Source organism: Pelodiscus sinensis, chromosome 19, assembly GCF_049634645.1.
Source record: "Pelodiscus sinensis isolate JC-2024 chromosome 19, ASM4963464v1, whole genome shotgun sequence".
NCBI classification, from domain to species: Eukaryota; Metazoa; Chordata; order Testudines; family Trionychidae; genus Pelodiscus; species Pelodiscus sinensis.
In genome coordinates, this window is record NC_134729.1 from 12,929,489 (window position 1) to 12,952,136 (window position 22,648).

General features: G+C 57.4%; 1 protein-coding gene across 4 annotated transcripts in view; it reads right to left on the reverse strand.

Moving 5' to 3' along the window:
* NFIX (nuclear factor I X) overlaps positions 1-22,648 on the reverse strand; it is a 200,999-nt gene that overhangs the window by 134,293 nt on the left and 44,058 nt on the right. For 2 of the 4 annotated variants that reach the window (XM_075902363.1, XM_075902365.1), the window contains exon 1: positions 14,762-15,122. The exons of 1 other annotated variant lie outside the window; for it this stretch is intronic. In XM_075902363.1, the coding sequence (XP_075758478.1) occupies positions 14,762-14,791 (30 nt within the window). In that variant the 5' untranslated portion in view covers positions 14,792-15,122. Of the gene's footprint in view, positions 1-13,323; positions 13,517-14,761; positions 15,123-22,648 lie in introns of those variants that run through there. One more of the 4 variants, XM_075902366.1, reaches the window with a different exon arrangement.

Here is a 22,648-nt window from a genome sequence, read left to right on the forward strand (position 1 = left end):
CGAGCTCCAGCAATGCCCTTGACGCCCACCCCGCAGCCCCTGCCAGCCCAGCTCTGGTCTTCCTCCTCTCCCCCAGCCCTGCCAGCGCCCCTCACTCCCAACCCGCAGCCCCTGCCAGCCCAGCTCTGCCCCCCCCCACCCCGCCAGCGCCCCTCGCTCTTGACCTGCAGCTCCTGCCAACCCAGCCCTGGGCTTTGCTGAACAGAAACCACCACCCCAAAAATGACGACACTCAAGCTACCCTCTGGGAAAGGAGCCGCGCCAGACAGTCAGCAGCCAGCACGCAGAGAAGACCTACCTGTGGATTAATTATTAATCACATTCATCAAGGCAGGGCAGTTAAGGTTAGGAGGCGGGGGCAGGGCAGGGCAGGTGCCGGGGGGCAGGGCGGTTAGGAGGCAGGGGCGGGGCGGGTGCCGGGGGGGCAGGGTGGTTGGGAGGCGGGGGTGGGGTGGGTGCCAGGGGGCAGGGTGGTTGGGAGGCAGGGGCAGGGCTCCTTACCCCAAAGCATCAGGGCAGGGCAGGGTTCTGGGGGCCACTCACCAACCTCCCAGGGGCTTGGCTGGCTGGTTCTTGCCCCCACGCTCAGGCTCTAACTGATCCCCCCACACAGGGTGCGATGGGCAGGGACCGGGGGTTAGACGTCAGGTCTCTCGACTCCCGCTCAGCATCCTACCCCTCGGGGTTCTCTGCTGCTTGCCACCCCCTGCGCGCCGCTGGCAGGGGCTACTGGACAGGCGGGCATGGGGCTGTAGGCAGCCAGGCCGTGCCCTGGGCCGAGTGCCGTGACTGCGGAGAAGCCCGGCGTGGTAAGGACCCCGGGGGCTCCCGGCCTGCCTGAGCTGGTGGCAGCTTGATCCGCTTGGTCCCATGCGACGTTCACCGGAAAGCAAACGGTCACAGAGTCCAAAGCCCTGCGCCCCACGTACTGCCCATCCCCCGCGCCCAGCTGTCTTGCAGCCCCCGCGCCAGGGGTCAGGAGCCTGCAGGGCTCAGGTGGTTTTTCACCTCGGTTCCCAGCCCCTGGGACTGCAGGAGAGCCCCGGTCCCACCCCTCTGAACAGCTCCGCTGCCAAACACCTGAGCACTGGCTGTTCCAAAGCTGATCTCCAGCGGAGAATCCGAGCCCTCGGAAAAAATGGCAATTCAGCGGTAGCAGAGGAAAGACCGGATTCCAAAATGTTGCCCTGCCCTGAACGTGCTGCTCTCCGAATCGAAACGCAAGCGAGCTCGACCGTGGCACGGCGCAGGGCTCGCCCGGCACGCAGCAGACCGCTCTGCCACGCCGCCCGGGAGACTTTGGCTAGCCCCTCTGTGCCTTGGTTTCCCCACCCCTAAAATAGATCTAACAGAACTGCTGCACCAAGGGGCAGGGTAAACACATTGACAACCAGGCAGTGCCTCGCTGTCCCAGGAATGGGGGACGCAGAAGTAGGTTAGCAAGCCGGATACGCATGGGAGGGCTGTTGGGTAAAGGCCGGATCTCGGAGCACTACAACGCTTTGAGCTGAGTCTGGCATCTGCTTCTCCCAGGGCCTGCTCCGGCTCCCACTGGAGAACAGGGCACATTGCTCCTTTGTGTCGGTGCACAGAATCAACGCCTCGCTGAGAACTCCACCCCCCACCCGCCTGGAGGGCAGGGCCAAGGCAACCGACCCACACCAGAGCTGGGGGGCGGGCCAAGGTATCCGGGTGCCCACACTCTGTCCACCAGGCCTGCTTGAGTGGCCCCACATAAGGCTCCCACCGCATCAGCTGAGGGCATTATTTACCTGACCGGGACAAACAAGTGACTAATTTCCCCTCCTCGTTAGAACAGAATCTAGCTCGTTTGCCTCTCGCTAACATTTTGATCCTGATGAGTCATTAATGGAGCAGGTTGGCCAATACTTTCATACGGCTGCCGATGTTGAAATCTGGGCACTCCCCACTCCATGAAAAAATTCCACATTTTCCAATTTTTCAATGGGGGGGAAATCCAAATTGTTGGGGGCTTGGCTGTTGGATTTTTCTCTGCCTTTTTAAGTGGAGAACTTGGCAGGAGTAGAAGAGGGGCAGCGGCTCCCCCCCACCCCCATCAAAACTTCCGAAACTGACCAAAATGGAAGCGCAGGCCGGGCTCTTGTACCAGCTGGCCTGGGATCGGGGACAGACAAGGCAGGGAGGTAAGAGCTTTTACTGGACCCCTGCTGCAGACGAGGGGGCGTCTGCCAGGCAGGGCTTAACTGGACAAAAGCGACGCAAATCAAGCTACGTCAATCGAAACAGGGAGCGTCCACATGGGACTTCTTTGGAAGTAGCGCACACTCCCTCCGCCTTCCCTTCCTCCTCGGACGCGGAGGGCTCCAGGCGCCGGAGCAAGAAGTCCTCCCGCTCGCCAGGAGTCCGAAATAGCTGCCGGCTGCGGAGAGGCGGCCTACGCTGTCTCGAAATGGCGTTGCTGGGCAGCCGTCCCCTCGACGAGGCGCGCGCCGAGCAACGGCCCCTTTGCCAAGCCCAGGCTGTCTTGACGGCAGAGGGAGCAGGGGGTGAGACATGCCACAGACCAACTCTTGCTCGGCAGGGCCCCGTGAGCAGAATGCAGCCGCGACCCCGGCCGGCAAGGAGCTGAGGTCTCCCAGGCCCACGTGCCCTCCCCGGCCCGCGCTGGCGAGCACGAAGGTGTGTCGAGCGACACCACCGGCCCGAGGAGCGCAGCCGTCGCGGGAAGGAAAAGCTGCTTGGTCCCTGCCCATGGGATGTATTACACATACATGTACGTTCCCTGCCCAAGCCGTGTCACATGTTCTAGCCATGAGCCAACACTTCCTCTTAGAATATAGCACTTGGCTCCGGCTCCTTATTGTTTTTGGGAGCGGGAAAATATTAAATCTGAAACGAGGCTCGTCCAACATATGGAACAGATTGAAGGCCCCTCCACTTCCCCCCCCCCCACTTAATAAGAAAATATCTTTACTAGCAAGGGGGTGACGGGGGAGCCCCGGGGATCAGGGAGGGACACGCTGGGCGTGGAGCCGACTGCTTTAAAAAAATACACTGTTCTGGGCTCCACCAAGTACGGAGATGGAGGGGGCTGAGCTGGTGGGGCTGTGAGGGTACATGGTGGGGGGCTGGGGATGCAGAGGAGTGGGGGGCTGTGAGGATACATGGTGGGGGGCTGGAGGCAGAGGAGTGGGGGGCTATGAGGGTCATGGTGGGCGGCTGGGGGCAGAGGGGTGGGGGGCTGTGAGGGTACATGGTGGGGGGCTGAGGGTGCAGAGGAGTGGGGGGCTGTGAGGGTACATGGTGGAGGGCTGGGGGCAGAGGGGTGGGGGGCTATGAGGGTCATGGTGGGAGGCTGGGGGCAGAGGGGTGGGGGGCTGTGAGGGTACATGGTGCGGGGCTGGGGGCAGAGAGGTGGGGGGCTGTGAGGGTACATGATGGGGATCTGGGGGGCAGAGGAGTGGGGGGCTGTGAGGGTACATGGTGGGGGGCTGGAGGCAGAGAAGTGGGGGGCTATGAGGGTCATGGTGGGGGGCTGGGGGCAGAGGGGTGGGGGGCTATGAGGGTCATGGTGGGGGGCTGGGGGCAGAGGGGTGGGGGGCTGTGAGGGTACATGGTGGGGGGCTGGGGGCAGAGGGGTGGGGGGCTATGAGGGTCATGGTGGGGGGCTGGGGGTGCAGAGGGGTGGGGGGCTGTGAGGGTACATGGTGGGGGGTTGGGGGTGCAGAGGAGTGGGGGGCTGTGAGGGTACATGGTGGGGGGCTGAGGGCAGAGGGGTGGGGGGCTATGAAGGTACATGGTGGGGGCTAGGGGTGGGGGGCTATGAGGGTCATAGTGGGGGGCTGGGGGCAGAGGGGTGGGGGACTGTGAGGGTACATGGTGGGGGGCTGTGAGGGTACATGGTGGGGGGCTGGAGGATGGGGGGGCTGTGAGGGTACATGGTGAGGAGCTGGGGGCAGAGGGGTGGGGTGAGGGTACATGGTGAGGGGGTGGGGGCAGAGGCGTGGGGGGCTGTGAGGGTACATGGTGGGGGGCTGGAGGATGGCGGGGCTGTGATACAGGCAGGCCAAGCTGAGGAGTGGGACACCAGCAGGGGACCACCTATGGGGAAAGCCAAAACGCTCCCACAGATCAGACCCTCCCCAAAGGGCAGCTGCCCAGCTGGCTTCTGCCGCCGGCCTGTGGTGAGGAGCAAGCCCCTCCTGGGCCCCTACGCTGCCCATGCCCTTGGGGCACAGCAGGCCGGAGGTGGGGGAACCCGTCAGGCAGCCACACATGAAGCTGCAGGGGGGCTGCTGGTGGGAGTTGTTTGGGTCGGAGAGCCCCCCAAATGGCCCCCCAGCTGGCCGAGGCAGAGCCGTGCCTCTCACTTCTCCCGGCATCCAAGGCCAGCAGGCCCAGCAGATCCGGCAGCACAGAGCCCTCCCTGCTGGCCCGTTCCCCCAGGAGCGTGTCACACAAAGGCGGCCGGGCGGGACTGGAAGAACCCCCTGCTTCCCGGGGTAATTCCCCCATTGTACAGCTGGGGAAACCGAGGCACCGAGTGGCATCGGCACGCCGGCCTCCTGCCCTGGGGGAACCTTCACCGCTGCACCATCCTTCCTCGCACGGGGGTGGGCACAGCGCGGCCCCCGCGCCCCAGTGCCCGAGTCCGTTAACTCATCATGCACTCTGGCCAAAACACCCAGAACCGAGGCCAGCGCCCGACTGAGCCACATGCTGCCCCGGCTCTGCCGAGCCAGCCCCGCCCTAGCCTTAAGGCCACGAGAGAAATCCTGCACGTGGGCCAGGGACCAGCACAGATCCAGGCGTCTGTCTGCCCCCACTGCCCGGAAGGCAGCCTGGCCTTCGCAGCCCCTGCCTGTCTGCCCATCTCCAAAGCACTTCCCTGGGCATAACTGACCGCTCCAGCACACCCCTCCCCAAACTCATTCTGCGCCCTCCTCCTCCTCAGACATGGGGGCACCGAGGAACCGGGAGCAGGCGGCCCTGCCCCACACACGCGCCACAGCGAGGAGCAGACCCTAGGAGTCCAAAGCCTCTCCCAACCCCCTCTAACACAGGGCCCACCCCCTCCAGCTCTCAGGCTGGGGGCAGGGATTGGCTACAACAGGCGAGCCAGGCTGCATGTGTCAATTAGCCCCTAGACCTGGTTTATTGCCCTGCCTTGAAATTGCCAGCAGAATCATTCTGTCTTCAGCATAAAAGACATCAAAGGCCCCCAGGCAATCCGACATCCCCGCCACTAATTCAGGGGCTGCCACCGCTGGCTCTGAGGGCATCCCCCTTGGACCAGTTCTCAGATCCTCTCTCCTCTGCTTAATCTCCTTGGGAAGCCCTTACTGCCCAAGGAAACACAGGTGTGTGGCACCGCTAGAAACCCGACCCACAGGCAGAGCTGGGCAAGAAAAGGGTTTCGGGTGCACGGTTCACTCCCACTTCTGAAAACATGGCGGGAGGAACTGATCTGGGGCTGAACCAAAAATAACACCTTCCAAAAAAAATCTCAACCATTTGGGGAGGGAGGAAAGAACTCAGTTCAGGGCAAACCCGACATTTTGGTTGACTCGAAATCAAGCGTTTCCCGTCGATTTTCAGCCTCTTTAAACTTTTTAAAAATCAGAGTAGGCCATTCCCAAACAAAAGTCTGTTTTAAATTCAAAAATCAAACACACTGATGGGGTGGGGGGATTTGGTGTGTTAAATTCCCCCCCTCAACAGAGACCATTCAGCAAAACCAGCACAAATTAGCAAAACGTTAGAGTGTCAACAAAGCTGCATTTTTCATCCCCAAAAAGCTTAGATGAAAGATTATGCCCAGTTTTCCACCTCCTGCCCACTACTACATTCACCCAGCTTCCTTCTCATTACCATAGGAGACACTCAGCTGCCCAGACCCTGAGGGAGAGACGGCCCCTATTCCAGACAGCTCACATTCAATACACAATGGCTGTCAGGGGAAACTGAGGCACGAAGCAGTAAAGTAATTTGCCCGAGGCTGCAAGCAGAGGTGGGCTCAGATCCCTGGTGGTCTAGCACTCAGGGAAGTGCTGCGGAAGGTCACGCTCTCTCTGGCTTGCTGGCTCTCCCTCGTCTTAAGTCAGTGATTCTGCCAGCCACTCAGTTTGTTAGTCACTCAGAAGATCAGGCCTTGATTCTAAACAAATGGAACAGAAATCTCTTTGGGGCAGGGACTGTCTCTCACTGTGGGTTTGTGCAGCGCCCACTCGGCACCCTGGAAGCTCTGATCTAGCTGCCAATGGTAAAACTAATAATTATTATTAAAGGGGCCCCGGGAAATGGCCTAGGCTCAAAATGAACTTTTCTTTTACAATTTACATTTTTTTTAAAAATCACTATTCTTAACCCAAACCACTCGCTAGCCTCCTTCAACATCCCAGGCCTTGTCACATGCACTGAGGGCGAAATCCACCCATACGACGGGAGCTAGCCCAGGCCCCAGCAACCCGCAAGCCCTTGAAACTGTCTGTGTTGGGAGTTAGTCGGGGGCAGGCTGAGCTGGGGGCGAATTTTACTCTTTGGCACTGAAGAGTGAAAGCAATTTGGAGACAAAAAGAGAGTGAAAGTGACCAGCCGCTGCCCCCTACGGAGAATAAACATCACATCGCTCTGGAGGCAGGGCCTGCCCTAAAATCTGGGAGGTGGGCTTGAAAGGCCCTAGCAGAACAATTTGTCTTTTGAGCTTTAGTAAGCCTTCGGGGGTCCAAGTTGCCAAGATTTTCTCCACAACCAATCGAGCTGGAAATGATTTTTTTTTCAAATTTTCTCTGATTGTATTTAAATTTCATTTTTATAAATGGAAGCCAAGGTGCTACTGACGGTCCAGGATGCCAGGAGATGGGGCATTCAGCAAAGGATTTCAAGTGAGAGATTTTTTTTTCAGTCCAAGCGCCGGAGTCGGCAACACTGGTAAACGGGGAAGAAGAATAAAACAACAGCGACAAGCCCTCCCTCTTCAGGCTTCATTAGCCGATCTCACACCACTGGACAAGCAAGGGCAATGCCGTTCTCCCCATTTCACAGATGGGGAAACCGAGGCAACTAGCAGGCCAAAGACAGCGCCAGGAACAGAAGTCAGCTCTCCTGACTCCCATTATAACAGCCTCTGTGTTACGCTGCGGCTTCTAAAACACACGCTATGAAAATCAGAGGGTTAACAACTGGATCGGGAGCGGGGTGGAATGAACCCAGCCCAGGTCTCCCGAGAATGGAGAAATTAGTTTTGTTTCAGGTTTTTTAGTTCTGGTTTTAATCGCTTAAGAAACGTTACTAAGTAACATGGGAAAAAAAATTAAATGTGCATTTTCACTTGGGTAACATATTGTAATGGTGTCTTCTAAAAAGTAACTGCAAAAACAACCCACCCACGAGCACAGGGAAATTGTAGCTCGTTTATGGATGTTTATGGGCAGAAGAGATGGCTCTGATCCTCTGTCCGCCAGCCTCGTGCAGGCCACAGGATCCTGTACATCAATTTCTATAGCAAGGCCATCAATCCTGGCTGAATTTGAGTGGCCGATCCCGATTTAAAGCAGTGGAGAACCCGGCCGGTACTTAGCCAGTTGCTCCAATGGTCCATTCCCGTCCTGTTAAAAATCTGCCCCTATACGCCGTCCAAATGTGTCTCGTTTCAACTTCCAGCCCGTGGTTAAGCCTTTGTCTGCTGGAGCAAGAGTCTTCTTATGCACTATCTAGTTTGGGGGGGGTGTCTCTGCCCATTCTGTGAGGTAGCTCTCAATGGCTTACACTGACAATGGGGGGAGGAGGGATCACAGATTTGTGGGTTCGTTTGCAAATTCAAAGTCAGAGCGGGGAGACAGAAAGCCTTTCGGAGCAGCCTGAAAATGAACATTTTGGAAAATGATCAGCTCATCGAGACGTGCGATGGGGGGAATTCTAATTTCAGGGCAAGCAAAGCCTTGTGTTTGGGCACCATCAAAGGGTTCGTTTCGATTTCAATCCCTCTCGAACAATTTTGACTTGTCTTTTTGAATACAATTCAAGGCAACTTTGAAAGGAAAAGCCATTTTGGGAGGAAACAAGTGAAATGTTTTGACGTTTGCTGATCTCTCCCCTGCCCCGCTAGAACAATGAGACACAAGTGACACAAATTATATACATCTTCAACCATCACCGAAACCCAGCCACCTCTGGGGGGAAATCCAAGCAGGCGTTCTGCACCATTTACCAGGGCAAAATGCAATGGGACTTCTCCCAGTGCACGCCTGGGGATAGTGCATTATTAGAGGGTAAGTCCCCTTCACTCAGAGCAGGTTTTCCCTCGTAAGGGCAGGATTGGTTTGAGAAACCTCCAGACCAGCCAGAAAAGGGGAAATAACTTGGCAACTTCTTAATGATGAGGCGGGGGGTGGCTGATGGCGGCCCAACGGTGCAGGGAGCCGCGGCAGTTCTAATGCTGACCCATGCAAGCGGGGGTGATGATAAAACCCTAAACAGGAGAGAGGCTAATCAGAGGCCTAAAATTGGGGTGCCATAAGTCGCTTGGGATTGCTTTACGTGGAACGAATGCTCAGAGCGGCGCACGAACACACACACACACACACACACACACACACACACACACACACGGAGGCCTGTTCCCTTTTCAGCGCGGGGAGCGCCGAGCGCCACGAAGCAGCAACACGAACGTTTGGCCGTCGCGTGAAAACCTGGGACCCTGAGCCAAATCATTTCACAAGAGGCAGACGGGAACGGGCCACGGAAAATCGCAGCCCGGCGCTCACACATGGAAGCATTCGCTGCCAGACGCTGGGATCCGAAATCCCAGCATTCTCCACTGACACACAGATTTCCCCCCTCCCCGACCTCTGTTTTAAAATCACAGAACCGTCCCCTTGAGCCCTGGCTGGGTGTGGAAGGTGGCCAACGCCAAAGCCAAAGCCGCCTTCTGCAAGTGACTTTTTCCGTGCTGATGAGCAGAGCACAAGATCCTAGCTCGAACGGTCCCTGAATCGGGGGCGGGGGAGGGGGGAGAAGGGCAGCGAATCTTCCCATCTGGGCTTAACAACTTGAGTGGAATTTTTGAGGCCAAGAACCATTCAACAAAAGACACCCTAAACCCAGCTGCAGGTCACAGTCCCTTGCTCACCCTACAATAAGTCCTACCTCTGACACAGACTTTTCAGCAGTAGTCCTCAAAGCGTGTCATGCTCTGTACTGCATTTGTGCTCTAACCTTCGTGGCAGGATGGGGGAAACTGAGGCACAGAGCCGTTTAAGCAGCTTGCCAAATTCGCACAGAGAGCCGACAGCAGAAATGGGATTAGAACCCAGGCTAGCTGAGCTAAGCGAGAGCCTTAACCACAGACCATCCCCCTTTGCTTTCAGCGCCCTTGGGTGTCTACCCCCTTTCCTCCTCTCAGGTGCAGAGTCCTCACCTGGAGCCGGTGGCTGGTCACCCCACTGGGCGTGGAGGTGGAAAAAGCCACCAGGTGCACACCACAGTACAGGCCAGGCTCCCTGGTGAGTAAATTTGCACACACAAGTACTTCCAGAGGGGAAGCATCTGATAGATTGGGTGTCAGTCCTTAAATATGGATTTGAAGAGCTTAAATGTCGGGGCTTCTCGGGCTGGGATACATTATCGACGACCGGGGATGTGATCGTCTAGACCGGCATGCCTTCCTTTCAGGATCTGAGCCGGGGCCGTGTTTCAAAAACGTGGGGCGCCCCCCTCCAGAAAAGACACCTATTTTTCTTGCTACAAAATTCCATAAAAGTGCAAGGTATTTGGAATGTTACAACTGCCACACACCCACATTTCTAGGTGTTTTCAAGGGTTTCTTGGATCATAGATATAAATTCTTCTCCGCCAGATCTGTTTAAAACCCCCCCACACACACACCCTCCATTAGAGGCAACACTGTTTTGTAACTGACGCAGCCTCTTGAACTTTGCTCCATTCAGATTCACACTAACACTTGCCAACAGGGGAAAGGGGGGGGAGTGTCACTTTTGTGTGTGTGTGTGAATCCAGGCAGCTCAGAGAAAGAGACTTCTGTCAAAATAAACCGGGGTTGCATATGCTTCTAAGGTAGAGCCAGGCAAGAGTTCGGGAGGCATCAAAAGTTACTTTACAGAGAGCAAAATCTCGTCTCTGTTTAGATTCGGCTCCTCAGAATTGCTTCCATCTCCCCCCCCCCGCCACCCTGCATCTCTAAGAAACCTCTCGCTCCCTGCAGCTCTGAACAGAATATTCAGCTTATTTTTAATAGCGTTGGTTGAATTCAGATGTTCCAGTTTTAAAATAAGAAATCTTGGCTTCCGAGCGCCAAGCGCTGACGCAGAACTGCCTTTCCCCCCCTGCACCGATCAGCTCTCCTCTCAAAAGCTCCCCCCAGCAAACAAGACCTCCCTCACGCCCCTTACGGACCAAGGACGGAGCGGGCCCTGGTTAATTTCGCACCTCACTAGGTAAATAAATAAGGCACAGGCCCCGATCCGAACGAACAAGCTGCCGGAATCCATATGCAATGTTGGCAGCTCCTCCCAGGCCAAACTTTGCTCTAACCCGAGTTTTGCCATAAGCCAGTTCCACTCTGCTCTTTAGACAGGATCCCCCGCCCCACGCACCAGGCGAGTGACTGGTCCGAAGTGCCCACGTCAGGCATGTCGGCGGGAGGACTGCCAGATTAGCCCCCTTTGTTAACTCTGCTTGCCAACTTTACCCCCCCCCCCAGCAATGTCAGCCCAATCAACGGGGACTGAGCAAAGGGGACTGAGTCACAGGTACCGAATCAGGCTGGGGTTTAATAGCCCAACAAGGCCTACGTGTTTACTGCATTAGTGAACTGGGCTAAAATCGGAGTTTCACTTCGAGCCACCCACACCCAGATCCATCACGGTATTTAGGCTCCTAAACTCTATTACTGTCTCCGATTGCTTTCAGGGGACACTAGGAACCTAAATAATGGGGGAGATCCGGGCCCTGGTTCTGGGTTTTGCACCAATTCCCCCAGTAACACGCGAGCCAAGCGCACAATCGCAGAATTAACCCCTCTCACACGATTCATCGAAACCCAGGGCAACGGCGCCATGGCACGCAACAGCAACCGGGCCCCCGAGCCCGCAATCCGCGTCCGGCGACATCCGTTTGCAACCACGGCCGCCTGTAGAGACACCGCCACAAAGAAACAGCCGCCAGACTCCTCCCGAAAACACAAAGGCCAAACCCCTCCACCTCAGGTTGTCGACAAAGCCCCGCTGTCGGCCGCGGGGATACTCCTCGTGACACGATCGGAGAATCTGACCCTGTGATTTCATCCAGGCCTCACGTCACTTGGTGTAAGGTACCCAGGGGTCTGTCTATACGGCAATAAAAAACCTGCAGCTCTTCTCCGAGCCAGGGACAACTGACGAGTTCATGGGGCCTGCGCTGCCGGGCTAAACCACGGCCGTGTCGACACCTGCGCTTGGTCTGGAGTCTCGCTTTTGGGATCCCAGAGCCCAGGTTCCATCCTGGGCCCAAAGGTCTCTGCAGAAGCTTGAGTCACCTGACTAGGGCAGTGACTCTCAGCATTGCAGCGGTGATGCACATAGGTGACTTAAGAGCTTTAGACCAAGGTGATTTAAGCTCCTAGACCCCTGAATCCTCTTGGCTTCCAATGGAAGTCTTGTTGCAAAGGGACAGGCTTCAAGTGTATTTCGGCACCTCCCAGTGCAAATAAGCAACTAGCCCCCCACGCTCCCAAACCCTGAGACACATGATTCCAGCTGAGGTTTTGTAGATGCCCATCTGTGTCTGGAAGCACCTGAACCCCTTTGAAAATCTGGCCGTGAGTAGCCTACAGCTCAGTGCAAGCCAGAAGGACTGAGGCTTGTAAGTCATTCCGGCACTTTTGAAAATCTTGGTGATTTTTTCAGAGGCTTTGTTCTCATGACCAACATCTCAGCTTCCTGCCAATTAGCCAGCGATTGCTCGTTGGCCAAATCAAAACATTTCTAGGCCAGACCTTTCCTCTAAGCAAAGATTCCCAAACAGGCAGTCCTACTCCACCAATGCAATCTGCGCTGGGTTTATAATAACTTAGTGCATTTATTCATTAATATCACTGGATTATGCTCAACTTAACACGCGCCCCTCTGCGTGCTCCCTTCCCCCCACAATAGACCAAGCTTTCTTGCAAGAGGGGCAAAAAAAGAGGGTTGTTTGCAAAAGGAGAGGCAGCTGAATGGATATGAATTATTTCGCACGCCTGCAACTGTTTTCCTTCAGATGCATCAAGGCATTCCCCCTCCCTGCCTACTTTCCCAGTTATGAGCTAAAATTCACACAGCTATGAAATAAAGTGGCTTTGCAAAAACTTGTCCAAAGTTTATCAAGATAAGGAAAAAAGTCAGATCGGTTTCCTTCATGTTTGGTTCTTTAAAATTTGTTCTCTACGAAATTACATTTTTAAATTTGTGCTATATGAAAGGAGCGTCATATGCCAACTCTGAGCGGCTGGAACGAGGTAGCGTTTGGTTCACTCACAGTCCTGCGCGACTTTGGGCAAATCACTGAATTTCTCTGGGCCTCAGTTTCCCTTCTTTTCCACCCATGCTTTGCATGTTTGGTTCATTAGGCCCTGAACCTGTCCAATGCATCAGTGCATGACCTTCTGCTCGGGACAAGTGTGTCACATTAAATCTTGCACACATCCTTACAGGAAGAAGAAACTTTCTCTTGTAAACTGTCACCGGCCAGCTAGCACAAAAGGGAACCAGGCTCAAATGGTGCCTTTGGAGTGATTATAAACCAAATAATAATCCAAATAAAAATATACATACGCTGTAGTAAGCTCTGCTTGTTTGGCCAAGCTGTCCAGCCAGAATTTCTACTCAATCTTTTCAATTCCACTAAGAAGGAAGGTGCCTATTTTAAACAGAACAAAGCTAAGATTGAATTCAGCTGTTGGTATTTTCAATTTTTTTTCTCCTCCATGAGACAGGCAGGAAAGCCCTTATCACTGTCTTTGCCTGGTCCCTGCCTAGCGATTAATCAAACACATAAAACAGAGTTGCACAGAGGAGGAGGAAGACATGGATTAAAACTGTTGCGCTCAGATTATTTTTTTCCAATCGAGTATCGCTGCAGCGCTAGTTTGCGATAAAACAGACCAACGCGACTTTTGCTGCTGCCTTCCCCACCGAGGCCCGTGGCCGCGTCCGAGGCATGGCCTCGCTCAAAGCCCACAGCGCACGGGGCAAAAGGCTTTTCTGCAATCGCCAGCTCAGACAAGGAATTGGCAACGTGGCACTGACTCTTTTAAAATCAGAAATCCTGCCCGTGCCACAGCAAATACAATAAATAAATACATACATCAAGGCTTTGTTTCCGTTCTGGCTAAAACACTCCCCTGGTAAAAGGAACTTGGATTTCTGGCCACAGTTTTGAAGGTGCGCTGAGCTTATTTTCTTCCCGAATTTGCTTCCCGGGTGGATTTTCCTGCGGCAATATGCTACTTTCTTCCACACACACAGCCAGACTCTCTTTGCTGCTAGCTGACATTCCACCAGGCAAGCATACTAACAGCAAAATCAAGAAGTAAATAAATGGTGGGTGATTGCTTTTCTATCCCTCTTTTTTCCCCCCTTCTCCCTCCATTTCATTTGCTTTTTATCTCATTGGAGAGAAAAAAAATCCACACTTTGGAATAGAACTTGGATAGATACCAAGTGGTCTGGACTTTCTCTCACTCACCCCTGTATAAAATATTGCTTAATTGTGCTCTCTTGGTGTATTTATTTTTGTAAGGGTGTCGGCGGAGCCCCCAAAAAAGGGGGGAAATGGAATTTCTTTTTAAATAGCACTAAAATGAAATGCAACCCGTTGCCATCGAGCTGCAAATCGGACTCACCCCACAGCACGATCCCTGCCGAGGAAAATACACCCCACACATTCACACGCCAAAGCCTGAGAAACTCGCCAAAGCCTTAGAAACTCAGCCGCGTCCTACTGACTCCCAAGTCAGGCCGGGGCAGGGGCAGTTTAGCCCAATTCTCTTTCCAGGCAATTCGGCGAGAAGCCTTCGCTCTCTTCGCCCAGCAGCTTGGTGCTTTTGGGGGTGTCCAGCTGCCACTGAAGAAAGTGGCTTGGAAATCTAAGAGGAGCCCTTTTGTTTTGTGTGACGGCCCCCAGGAAACAGAAGCAATTGCCGAAGGTTACTGTGACACACACCAAGTCCCTGTATTCTCCTGCATGATCCTTCCCGACTCTCATGCGCCAGCCACGCCACACGTTCCAGACAAGCAGGACACTTACCGCTACAATATCACATTATTCTGTCTCTGGAAACACCTGCCCAGTTTCTACCTGACGGGGGGGCTTCTTAAGGGAGGGGGGGTATTTCTGATATTGTTTCAGAATTGTTCCTGGGTGGCAACCGTTTTCAAAAGCAAATTCCTCTTCAGGGGGCAAGGGGAGCAGGCGGGTCCCAGTGTGAACGCCAGGATCTACAGACCCCCCCAAAGTTGCAAAGCAAAACCATCAACAGCAAAATCTCTGGCATTTCTCCCCCAGCCCCTGCCCACTTTGCGGGGTGCCCCTCACCGCCACCTCTTTATTTTGTCAATCCCCCTCCCTGTCTAAACCCCCTCGCCAAATGCCCCCCCCCGCCCCGCCGGGGAGTTTGCAAAGTCAAAGCAGAAGCAAATGCCCAGCCGGAGGGGGCTTTGCAGCATACAAAGAGCTCTTGTTTTCGGCTGTGGAAGGGAAAGTATTAATAAGAGAGGAAATTATTGATTCTCATGGCACGTACCATTATGGTGCAGGGAAACTGGCCAAACATCAGAAACCCATTTTTGCCTCTCTCTCAAAAACAAAACAAACCAAAACAAAAAACACACGCGGGGGAAACTCCGCTCAAGTTTCCACCAGCCCTTCGCCTTCTTGCAGGGCGCAGGCGAGGGAGCGAGGCAGGCCCGGGCGAGAGGAGGGAGCCCGGCCCGGGAAGGGGAAGGCAAAAAACGGGGGAGGAAGAGAAAAAGAAGGAGGCAAAGCGATGTGCGCCTGGCGGTGGAAAGAAACTCGCGGCCGGCGCGTCTCCGGCTCGCTCCTTCCTCCTCCGCTGGGTCCCGGCCCCCTCTCCTGCCTCGGCGCGGTGGGAAGGCGCTTGGCCTGCCGAGGCTGGAGCCGTGCCACCGTCGGGGCCGCCCGGTTTCGCAGCCGCGGGGGAGGGGCGCGGGGCGCGGGCGGCTTTGCGAGCGCAGCCCCGCAGTAAGTTTGCATGGGGAGCTCCGGCAAAGTTGGGGGGGGGCTTTTGCTGGGGGTTTGCTCCCCTCCTCCCCCGGCTTGGGGCTGCTCCCTCAGCCCTGGGGGAGGCCGGGGGCGGGGGAGCCGGGCCCGGGGGCTGGGAGGCAGCAGCACCCCGGGGTGACGGGGTGGGGGAAGGAGGCGGGGGGGGGGAGCGGAGAACAGGGGAGATCCGCAATCTGCCCCCTCCCCCCGCGATCCGACCCTGTTGAAGTCAACTGAAGGGAAAGGATCGGGCCGTGAGCTCTGGCATAATGGGGGGGGGGGGGATACTGCCGCTGGGGCTCATCATTAGACAGCGGGGGGCGCTTTATTTGAGGGGTCCGAGGTAAATCTGTACCCAGCAGAGGGGGGGCCGCGGGAGGGGGCTCTGCCCAAACCCCTCGGTCTCGGTGCCCCGAGTTCCCCAACACGTGCGCAGGGAGGCGCAGCCGGGGGTGCGATGGGGGGGCAGAGATGTTCATTCCCCAGCCCCCCCCCCCCGCAGAGCTACTCTCACAACGCAGATCGAAGGCGCCTGTTAGGGTGCGCCCCCCATCACTAGCCCCCCCGCGCCGCTCCCTGGAACGTAACACAGCCTGGCGGGGGGGGGCGCCGGGCACGCCCCCCCCCCCCCCGGTTCTTTCCGTGCAACTGACCCGGGTGAAATCCGGCTGCCCCGCTTCGAAACGCGCCAGCCCCGGGGGCCGCGGCCGCGAACGCTGGACCCACGCGCCCGCCCCCCATTGATTTGCGGGGCGGGGACAGAGCCAGCAGGTTGGCAGCGCTGCGGGGGGGCGGGCGGGCGCCGGCCACCTGCTCCCCACCACGCAGCGGCCCGCGGCCCGGTCTTTCGCCCTCCCAGCCCTGCAGGGCCGCACCCACCCGAGCCGGGACACGGCGCGGCCGGGGCGGCTTTGGCTGAGGCGGGGCGGCTCGGAGCCCGGGCTGGCGGGGGGCGCTGCTGGGAGAGCAGCAGCAAACTCCGGCCTCGCGCTCCCCCCCGCCCCGGGGCGGAAGGGAGCCCCCCAGGCTGAGCGGCGACGAACAAAGCCCCTCGCTTGGATGCCGGCGGCGCAAGGCCCAGCTCCGTGGCGAGGCTCCTTGGACCCCCCGGACCCATTCTGGGAAGCGGCGGGGGGGGGGGTCTGGCCTTTGGGTACCCCCGCCACCAGGATTGGATCTCCAGACCCGAGGGGTCACCCCAAAGGCGGCCAGGCCCCGGCTGCCGCCCTCCCTGCTAACAGGCTGGATGCGCTGCGCCGAGGCCTGTCGCGCCGTGTCACCCAGCGGGGCACCCGCACATCGGCCCTGCTCCGCTCCAGCCGGTGTTTTGGCTCCCAAATGGCTGTTTGCGTTTCCCCCAATTTGCCGGAGTTTCTAATTAAGTTGCCACCCAGCCCCTCATCCACCCTGACGCCCGAACTTCCCCGAGTGAAGGCGGCAGCTCGGTAGCAGTTTGGTGTCAGCCTTAATAACACTAATTACCGCACATCAGGCGCCTCGGCGCGGCTCCCGCCCGCTCCGTGCGCGGCGCCCGCAGACAGGGAGCCGAGGGTGGTGCGGATGGGACCCCGCCCGGGGTCGACACCTGCAAGGCAGCGCGTTGCTTGGCCCCTTTCCCCACGCCGGCCCGGCGAGCCCCGCACTCCCCGGAGGGAGTTTTTGCGGAGGGGGGAAAACAGGTTGGCCAAATGTCACATTATATTGTGCGAGTGGCCCATGCCCCCTCCAAAAAACAACCCCCCCAACAGATTGGGTGGGCGGCACATGAACGGACTAATCGCCCCCCCCCCCCGCAGTTGTGGGTCGCTGATAGGTGGGCAGCGATCAAAGGAAAATTTTAAAAAAGAACCTGACAACTGCGCCGGCAAACCGTGCGCCTCCCCTCTGAAAATAGGGCTGCCCGGGTCCCGCCGCCCCAGAACAGGCGCACAAGTAAAGCCAGAGGCGAGGAAGGCGAGTCCCTGGGAGAGGAGGGCTGCGCGGTCGCTTGGAATTGCGCGGAATTCACAGGGAAGCGTTTCACACACCCCCCGCCCGGTTCGCTACCGCGCGTTTGAGCCGCCCCAGCGGGAGTGCTGGAAAACTTGGCCGCACAGCCGCGGCGGGCGCGCAGATTGCAAATCCAGATCCCAACAGTTTGTCCAGGCGACAGCGCGCTGTTTTTAATCCGAACTGTTGCTCGATCTGGAATCTCCCAGCAAAGCGCTCGCGGTGAAACCCAACCAAAGCCGATAGACCCACCAGATCGATCGCTCTTGTCTATTGGTTTCGCCCCTGAAATCGGCACAAGCCAATACAATCAACTTCATTCCCCACCGCCCCAGCTGGCTGGGTTTCTTTACGCGTTACAAATAAAAAGTCCTGAAATTGACGCGCGTTACGCACAGTGATGGCTGTTCAAGTCAGCCTTACTGAAAATGTCTTAACAGAAAAAAACCAGTTTGGTTTAATAGATGGAGAACTATGAATTGATCCGCCTCGCAGTATATAAAGTTTGAAACTCAGACGCTAACGAATCTCAGCCATTCAAATGCAAAACAATTTGCCTTTTTTTTGTTTGCCCAAAAAAGCTTTTGGAGATCCCCCCCATCCTAAAACTTTGCTGTGTTTTTTTTCACACCACTAAAATCAACTTGCTTCTAAAAAGAGGGGGAGGGAGCAAGAGATGAATTTTCTTCATTTGCTGATTCAGAGATTTCTCTTGATCTACAAAACATTTCTTTCAGCCCAAAAGAAGGGGGATGGTTATTTCTGAAGGCTTTTTCACAACTCAGGCATTACCTTTCATGACCTGATCTGGCTGCTGACGTGTTGGTTTATTTTATAAACGAAATCGCATTTCCCCCCTTACGCGGTGTGATTTTTTTTACAAAGTATATAATCTAAAAAATAAACAAAAGGAGCGATTTGGATGGCATTCGTTTTATTTATTTGGAAACATATTTCTGCATCAATCTACAAATTGGATTGGATTTTGAGCCATGAATTTGGATAATATTTTGACAGACAATTTCTCAAAACAAAAATTGCCGTTTGCGTCGTAAACATGTCAAAGGGAAAAAAAGAGGAACGGGGTGAAAATAGCTTTGGTGTGTCTCTCTGGGGAGACAACTGGATTTCAGACGGTCAAGGAGCGGGGCTGCCTTGGGTTAACAGGCTGCAGGCTCCCCGGGGCGGGCTGGCCCGTGCACGGTTTCTCTAGGTACATCGAAATGTTCCAGTTCTTCCCCTCGGAGGAACTTTTATTCCCAACATTTTTGTAGCATTTTAAATTAAAAGAAAAGTCGATCGAAACCCACAGCACCGGCTGGATGTCAGACGGCGAGGCGAGGCGAGGCGAGGACCCGAGAAGTTAGACGGGCGCGTTAGAGTGTCTGTCTGCCAACGTCAAAACGAGTCCGAAAACTAGAAACCCCGCTCGGGAGAGCCCGGGGACGGAATGGCCCTGTGCGCGCCGAGGAAGGAAAGTGGCGGTGTTAAAGGGGGGGCTGATGAAAGAAAGAAAGAAAGAGAGGGAGGAAGGAGGGAAGAGGGAAGGAAGGAAGGAAGAAGAGAGAGAGAGGGAAGAAGAGAGGGAGGGAAGGAGGAAGGACGGAAGAAGGCAGGAAGGAAGGAAGAAGAGAGGGAGGGGAGGAGGAAGGAAGGAAGAAGAGAGGGAGGGGAGGAAGGAGGGATGAAGAGAGGGAGGGGAGGAGGAAGGATGGAAGAAGAGAGAGAGAAGGAAGGAGGGATGAAGAGAGAGAGAAGGAAGGATGGATGGAGAGAGGGAGGGTAGAAGGAAGGAGGGAAGAAGAGAGAGAGAAGGAAGGAGGGATGAAGAGAGGGAGGGGAGGAGGAAGGAGGGATGGAGAGAGGGAGGGGAGAAGGAAGGAAGGAAGAAGAGAGAGAGAAGGAAGGAGGGATGAAGAGAGGGAGGGGAGGAAGGAAGGAAGGAAGAAGAGAGGGAGGGGAGGAGGAAGGCCGGAAGAAGGCAGGAAGGAAGGAAGAAGAGAGGGAGGGGAGGAGCAAGGATGGAAGAAGAGAGAGAGAAGGAAGGAGGGATGAAGAGAGGGAGGGGAGAAGGAAGGAAGGAAGAAGAGAGAGAGAAGGAAGGAGGGATGGAGAGAGGGAGGGGAGAAGGAAGGAAGGAAGAAGAGAGAGAGAAGGAAGGAAGGAAGAAGAGAGGGAGGGGAGGAAGGAAGGAAGGAAGAAGAGAGGGAGGGGAGGAGGAAGGATGGAAGAAGAGAGAGAGAAGGAAGGAGGGATGGAGAGAGGGAGGGGAGGAGGAAGGAGAGAGGGAGGGGAGGAGGAAGGACGGAAGAAGAGAGAGAGAAGGAAGGAGGGATGGAGAGAGGGAGGGGAGGAGGAAGGAGAGAGGGAGGGGAGGAGGAAGGATGGAAGAAGAGAGAGAGAAGGAAGGAGGGATGGAGAGAGGGAGGGGAGGAGGAAGGAGAGAGGGAGGGGAGGAGGAAGGACGGAAGAAGAGAGAGAGAAGGAAGGAGGGATGGAGAGAGGGAGGGGAGGAGGAAGGAGAGAGGGAGGGGAGGAGGAAGGATGGAAGAAGAGAGAGAGAAGGAAGGAGGGATGGAGAGAGGGAGGGGAGGAGGAAGGATGGAAGAAGAGAGGGAGGGAAGGAAGGAGGGATGGAGAGAGGGAGGGGAGGAGGAAGGCCGGAAGAAGGCAGGCAGGAAGGAAGGCGGGAGGGAGGGAGGGAGGGAGGGAGGGAGGTTCCCGGGGCAGCCCGTGTACACATTCTAGCACGTCAGGTACTTGCTCTCGCTCATCGGGCGCCGATCAGCCTGTCCTCGCCCTTTGAGCCGGGAGCCCAGGGTCAGCGAGCCCTGCCAGGCAGGCGGCAGTAGAGCGGAGGGAGAGTGGGCGCTGCAGCACACGAGCCCGGGTGCCACCAGCTGTTCCTTCCCCCTGCCCCTGTCCTAGGGCCCTAGCCCCGGGCAGGCAGATTTCGTACCTGCGCCCAGCCATGCCCCCCACCCAGGCTGTGCAAGCCCCAGGCACAGGGCCAGCGACCAGAGCGCCTGTGGACGCACGGCCCCTTCGGCAGCATGGCAAGTTGAGATCTCCCCACAAGGGCGAGCCTCTCTGTCATCGGGGGGAAACTGAGGCACTGAGCCACCAAAGAAACCCGCCACCCAGGCAGGGCATAGAGCCCGGTTCTGAGGCCCCTGCCCCGCTGCAAGCATTAGTCTCACCACCTAGAAGGAGCAGCTCTAACTGCTAGCCTATGCTACCTCCTCTCTCTCTGGCGGGTGCAGAGCTGGCCCAGGTAGCCTGGGCAGCAGCATGGCGCCAAGAGGCCCCGGGTGTCTCTCCCGCTGCCTCTCTGGCCAGCAGATCCACAGCCTGCCCCAGGTGAGGGGGCTGCTCTATCCTCCAGGCTTCCCTCACAGGGCTGCTTTTCGACCCCCGCTCAAGGGGGGCTGCAGGGGCCAGCCCAGGAAGGGTGAGAACTGAGCCGGATGCCAGGTGAGAGGAACCCAGTGGAGGGAGCGTGGTGCCCCAGGCCAGGGGAGGGGGCAGGGGGATTGGCACCCACCAGCGGGGGCACGGCGGGCAGCACCATTCATTCCCACCCCTCGGCTGCAGGCCTGGTGCCCAAAGCCCAACGGCCTGGCTCCCGAGCAGGCAGGAAGGGGGCCAGGCTGGAGGAAGACGCGCCAGGGGGCCCAGGGTCTGTCCCTGCTCAGGGAGGGGAGCAGGGTCGGGGGCTAGAGCATCCTTGGTCCTGGATGCCCGGGGCTGTCCCCTCTGTGGCCTGGCCCATGGCTCAGGCTGCCAGCGCAGCTGCCTGGCTCCCTTATCAAAGGGCCCGCCGTGGGACCGGGGAGAGGTGTGGGCGGATGCCACAGGGCTGGGCCTAGACGAGCTGTGGTGATTAGCTCGGCGCTGGGCAGGGCTCGGGGTGCTCCCCGGAGTTAGTCACCATCCACCTGCCCTCAGCTCACCCCGGAGTGGTCGGGGACAAGGCGGTCCCCTGGCAGCATGGGCCCAGGCTGGCAGGGCTGGCAGCGGTAAGTTAAACAAGCTCTTGCTGGCGTCAGCCATGAGGACGGGTCCGTGGCACCAGACCCACCTGCCTGGCTGTCAGATCAAGTGCGGGGACGGGGCCTTTTCCCACCTGACCCAGCCTACGGGCCTAGGGATGGAAGCGACTCGACCAGTCCCTTGACGAGTCGCTTCCCCCACCCCCTCTTAGGGGGAGCAGGAGCCGGTGCTGGGGGGAGCCAGCTTAAAAGCCGGTTCCCCCAGCACCGTCTCCGCGGGGGGGGAGGCAGGGGCGTAGCAGGGACCGGGTGCCAGCCAGGAATCAGCTGATGCCCAGCTCGCACCCAGTCCCAGATGCCGCGCCTCTGCTTTGCAAAGTGTGCTAAGAGCCCGCCATCTCTGAATACATTCCCAGGGCAGAGCCGCAGCGGGGCCAGGAGCCACCCCCCTGCAGCTCCCCGGCTTATCGACTAGTTGATGGTAAATCCCTTGCCCAGCTGATTAAACTAAATTTAACATCCCTGCCAGCGAGCGCCCCCGCCCCTCCCAGCGCCAGCACCCGGGGGAGCCTAGGAGATGCACGGCCGAACCCACTAAGCTGGGTCCCCGTGTGCAGGAAAAGAAACCTACAGACGCATTTGGAGGGCTGGCCAGCTCCGGGGCAGGGAACGGGCTTTCCCCGCAGAGAACCCCAATCTGGGCAGGCTGCACAGAGCACGCGGCGTGTTCCGGCCACGGGGAGAGGCTTTCGCCAGCATCTCCGATTGTGTCCCTCCGTGCCGCCCTCCCACCCTAGACATACGGCGCAGCCCCCAAACGCTGGGCCCTCTCCCCCTTCATCCCTCCACCCCCGGAATTCCAGGCTGGGAATATTTCATTCCCGCATCACTTCCTGGCCTGGCCTCTGGATTCGCTGCCCTATGGCCATGGCCTAAGGCCTGGGTCACTGCGTGAGCTCCCCTTTTACCCACCATTGCCTGGACTTAGGGGGAATATTGCCCCTGCCCTCCTCAGATGTGGCTTCAGGCCCCGTTGAGAGCGGTTCAGTCACTGTCCATGCAGCCCCAGTGTGGCAGCGCCCTTCAGTGCTGGGCAAGGCTGGAATGCCCGCAAGGGACCATGTGCCATCTCGCCTGAGCTCCCGGCTCACGCGGGCCAGAGCCCTGCCCCCAAGCGTCCCTAGAGCTGAGCGCTGAGAGACAGCCAGTCCCAGAAGCGGGGAACCCGGCCCGAGTACCAGTGCTTCTCTCCCCTCAGCGCTGGACGCCAGGGGTTTTGTCTAGCTGGGCTCCCAGGCGTCGGCACATGCTGCCTGCCCCACTGGGCCGCAGAGTCCCTCCCCGGTTTTCCCCGGAGGTGCGTGTGGACGGTGGGGGAGTCTAGCCACCGCCTGCAGCTGCCATGCTGCCCTCAGCTCTGGGCGCGT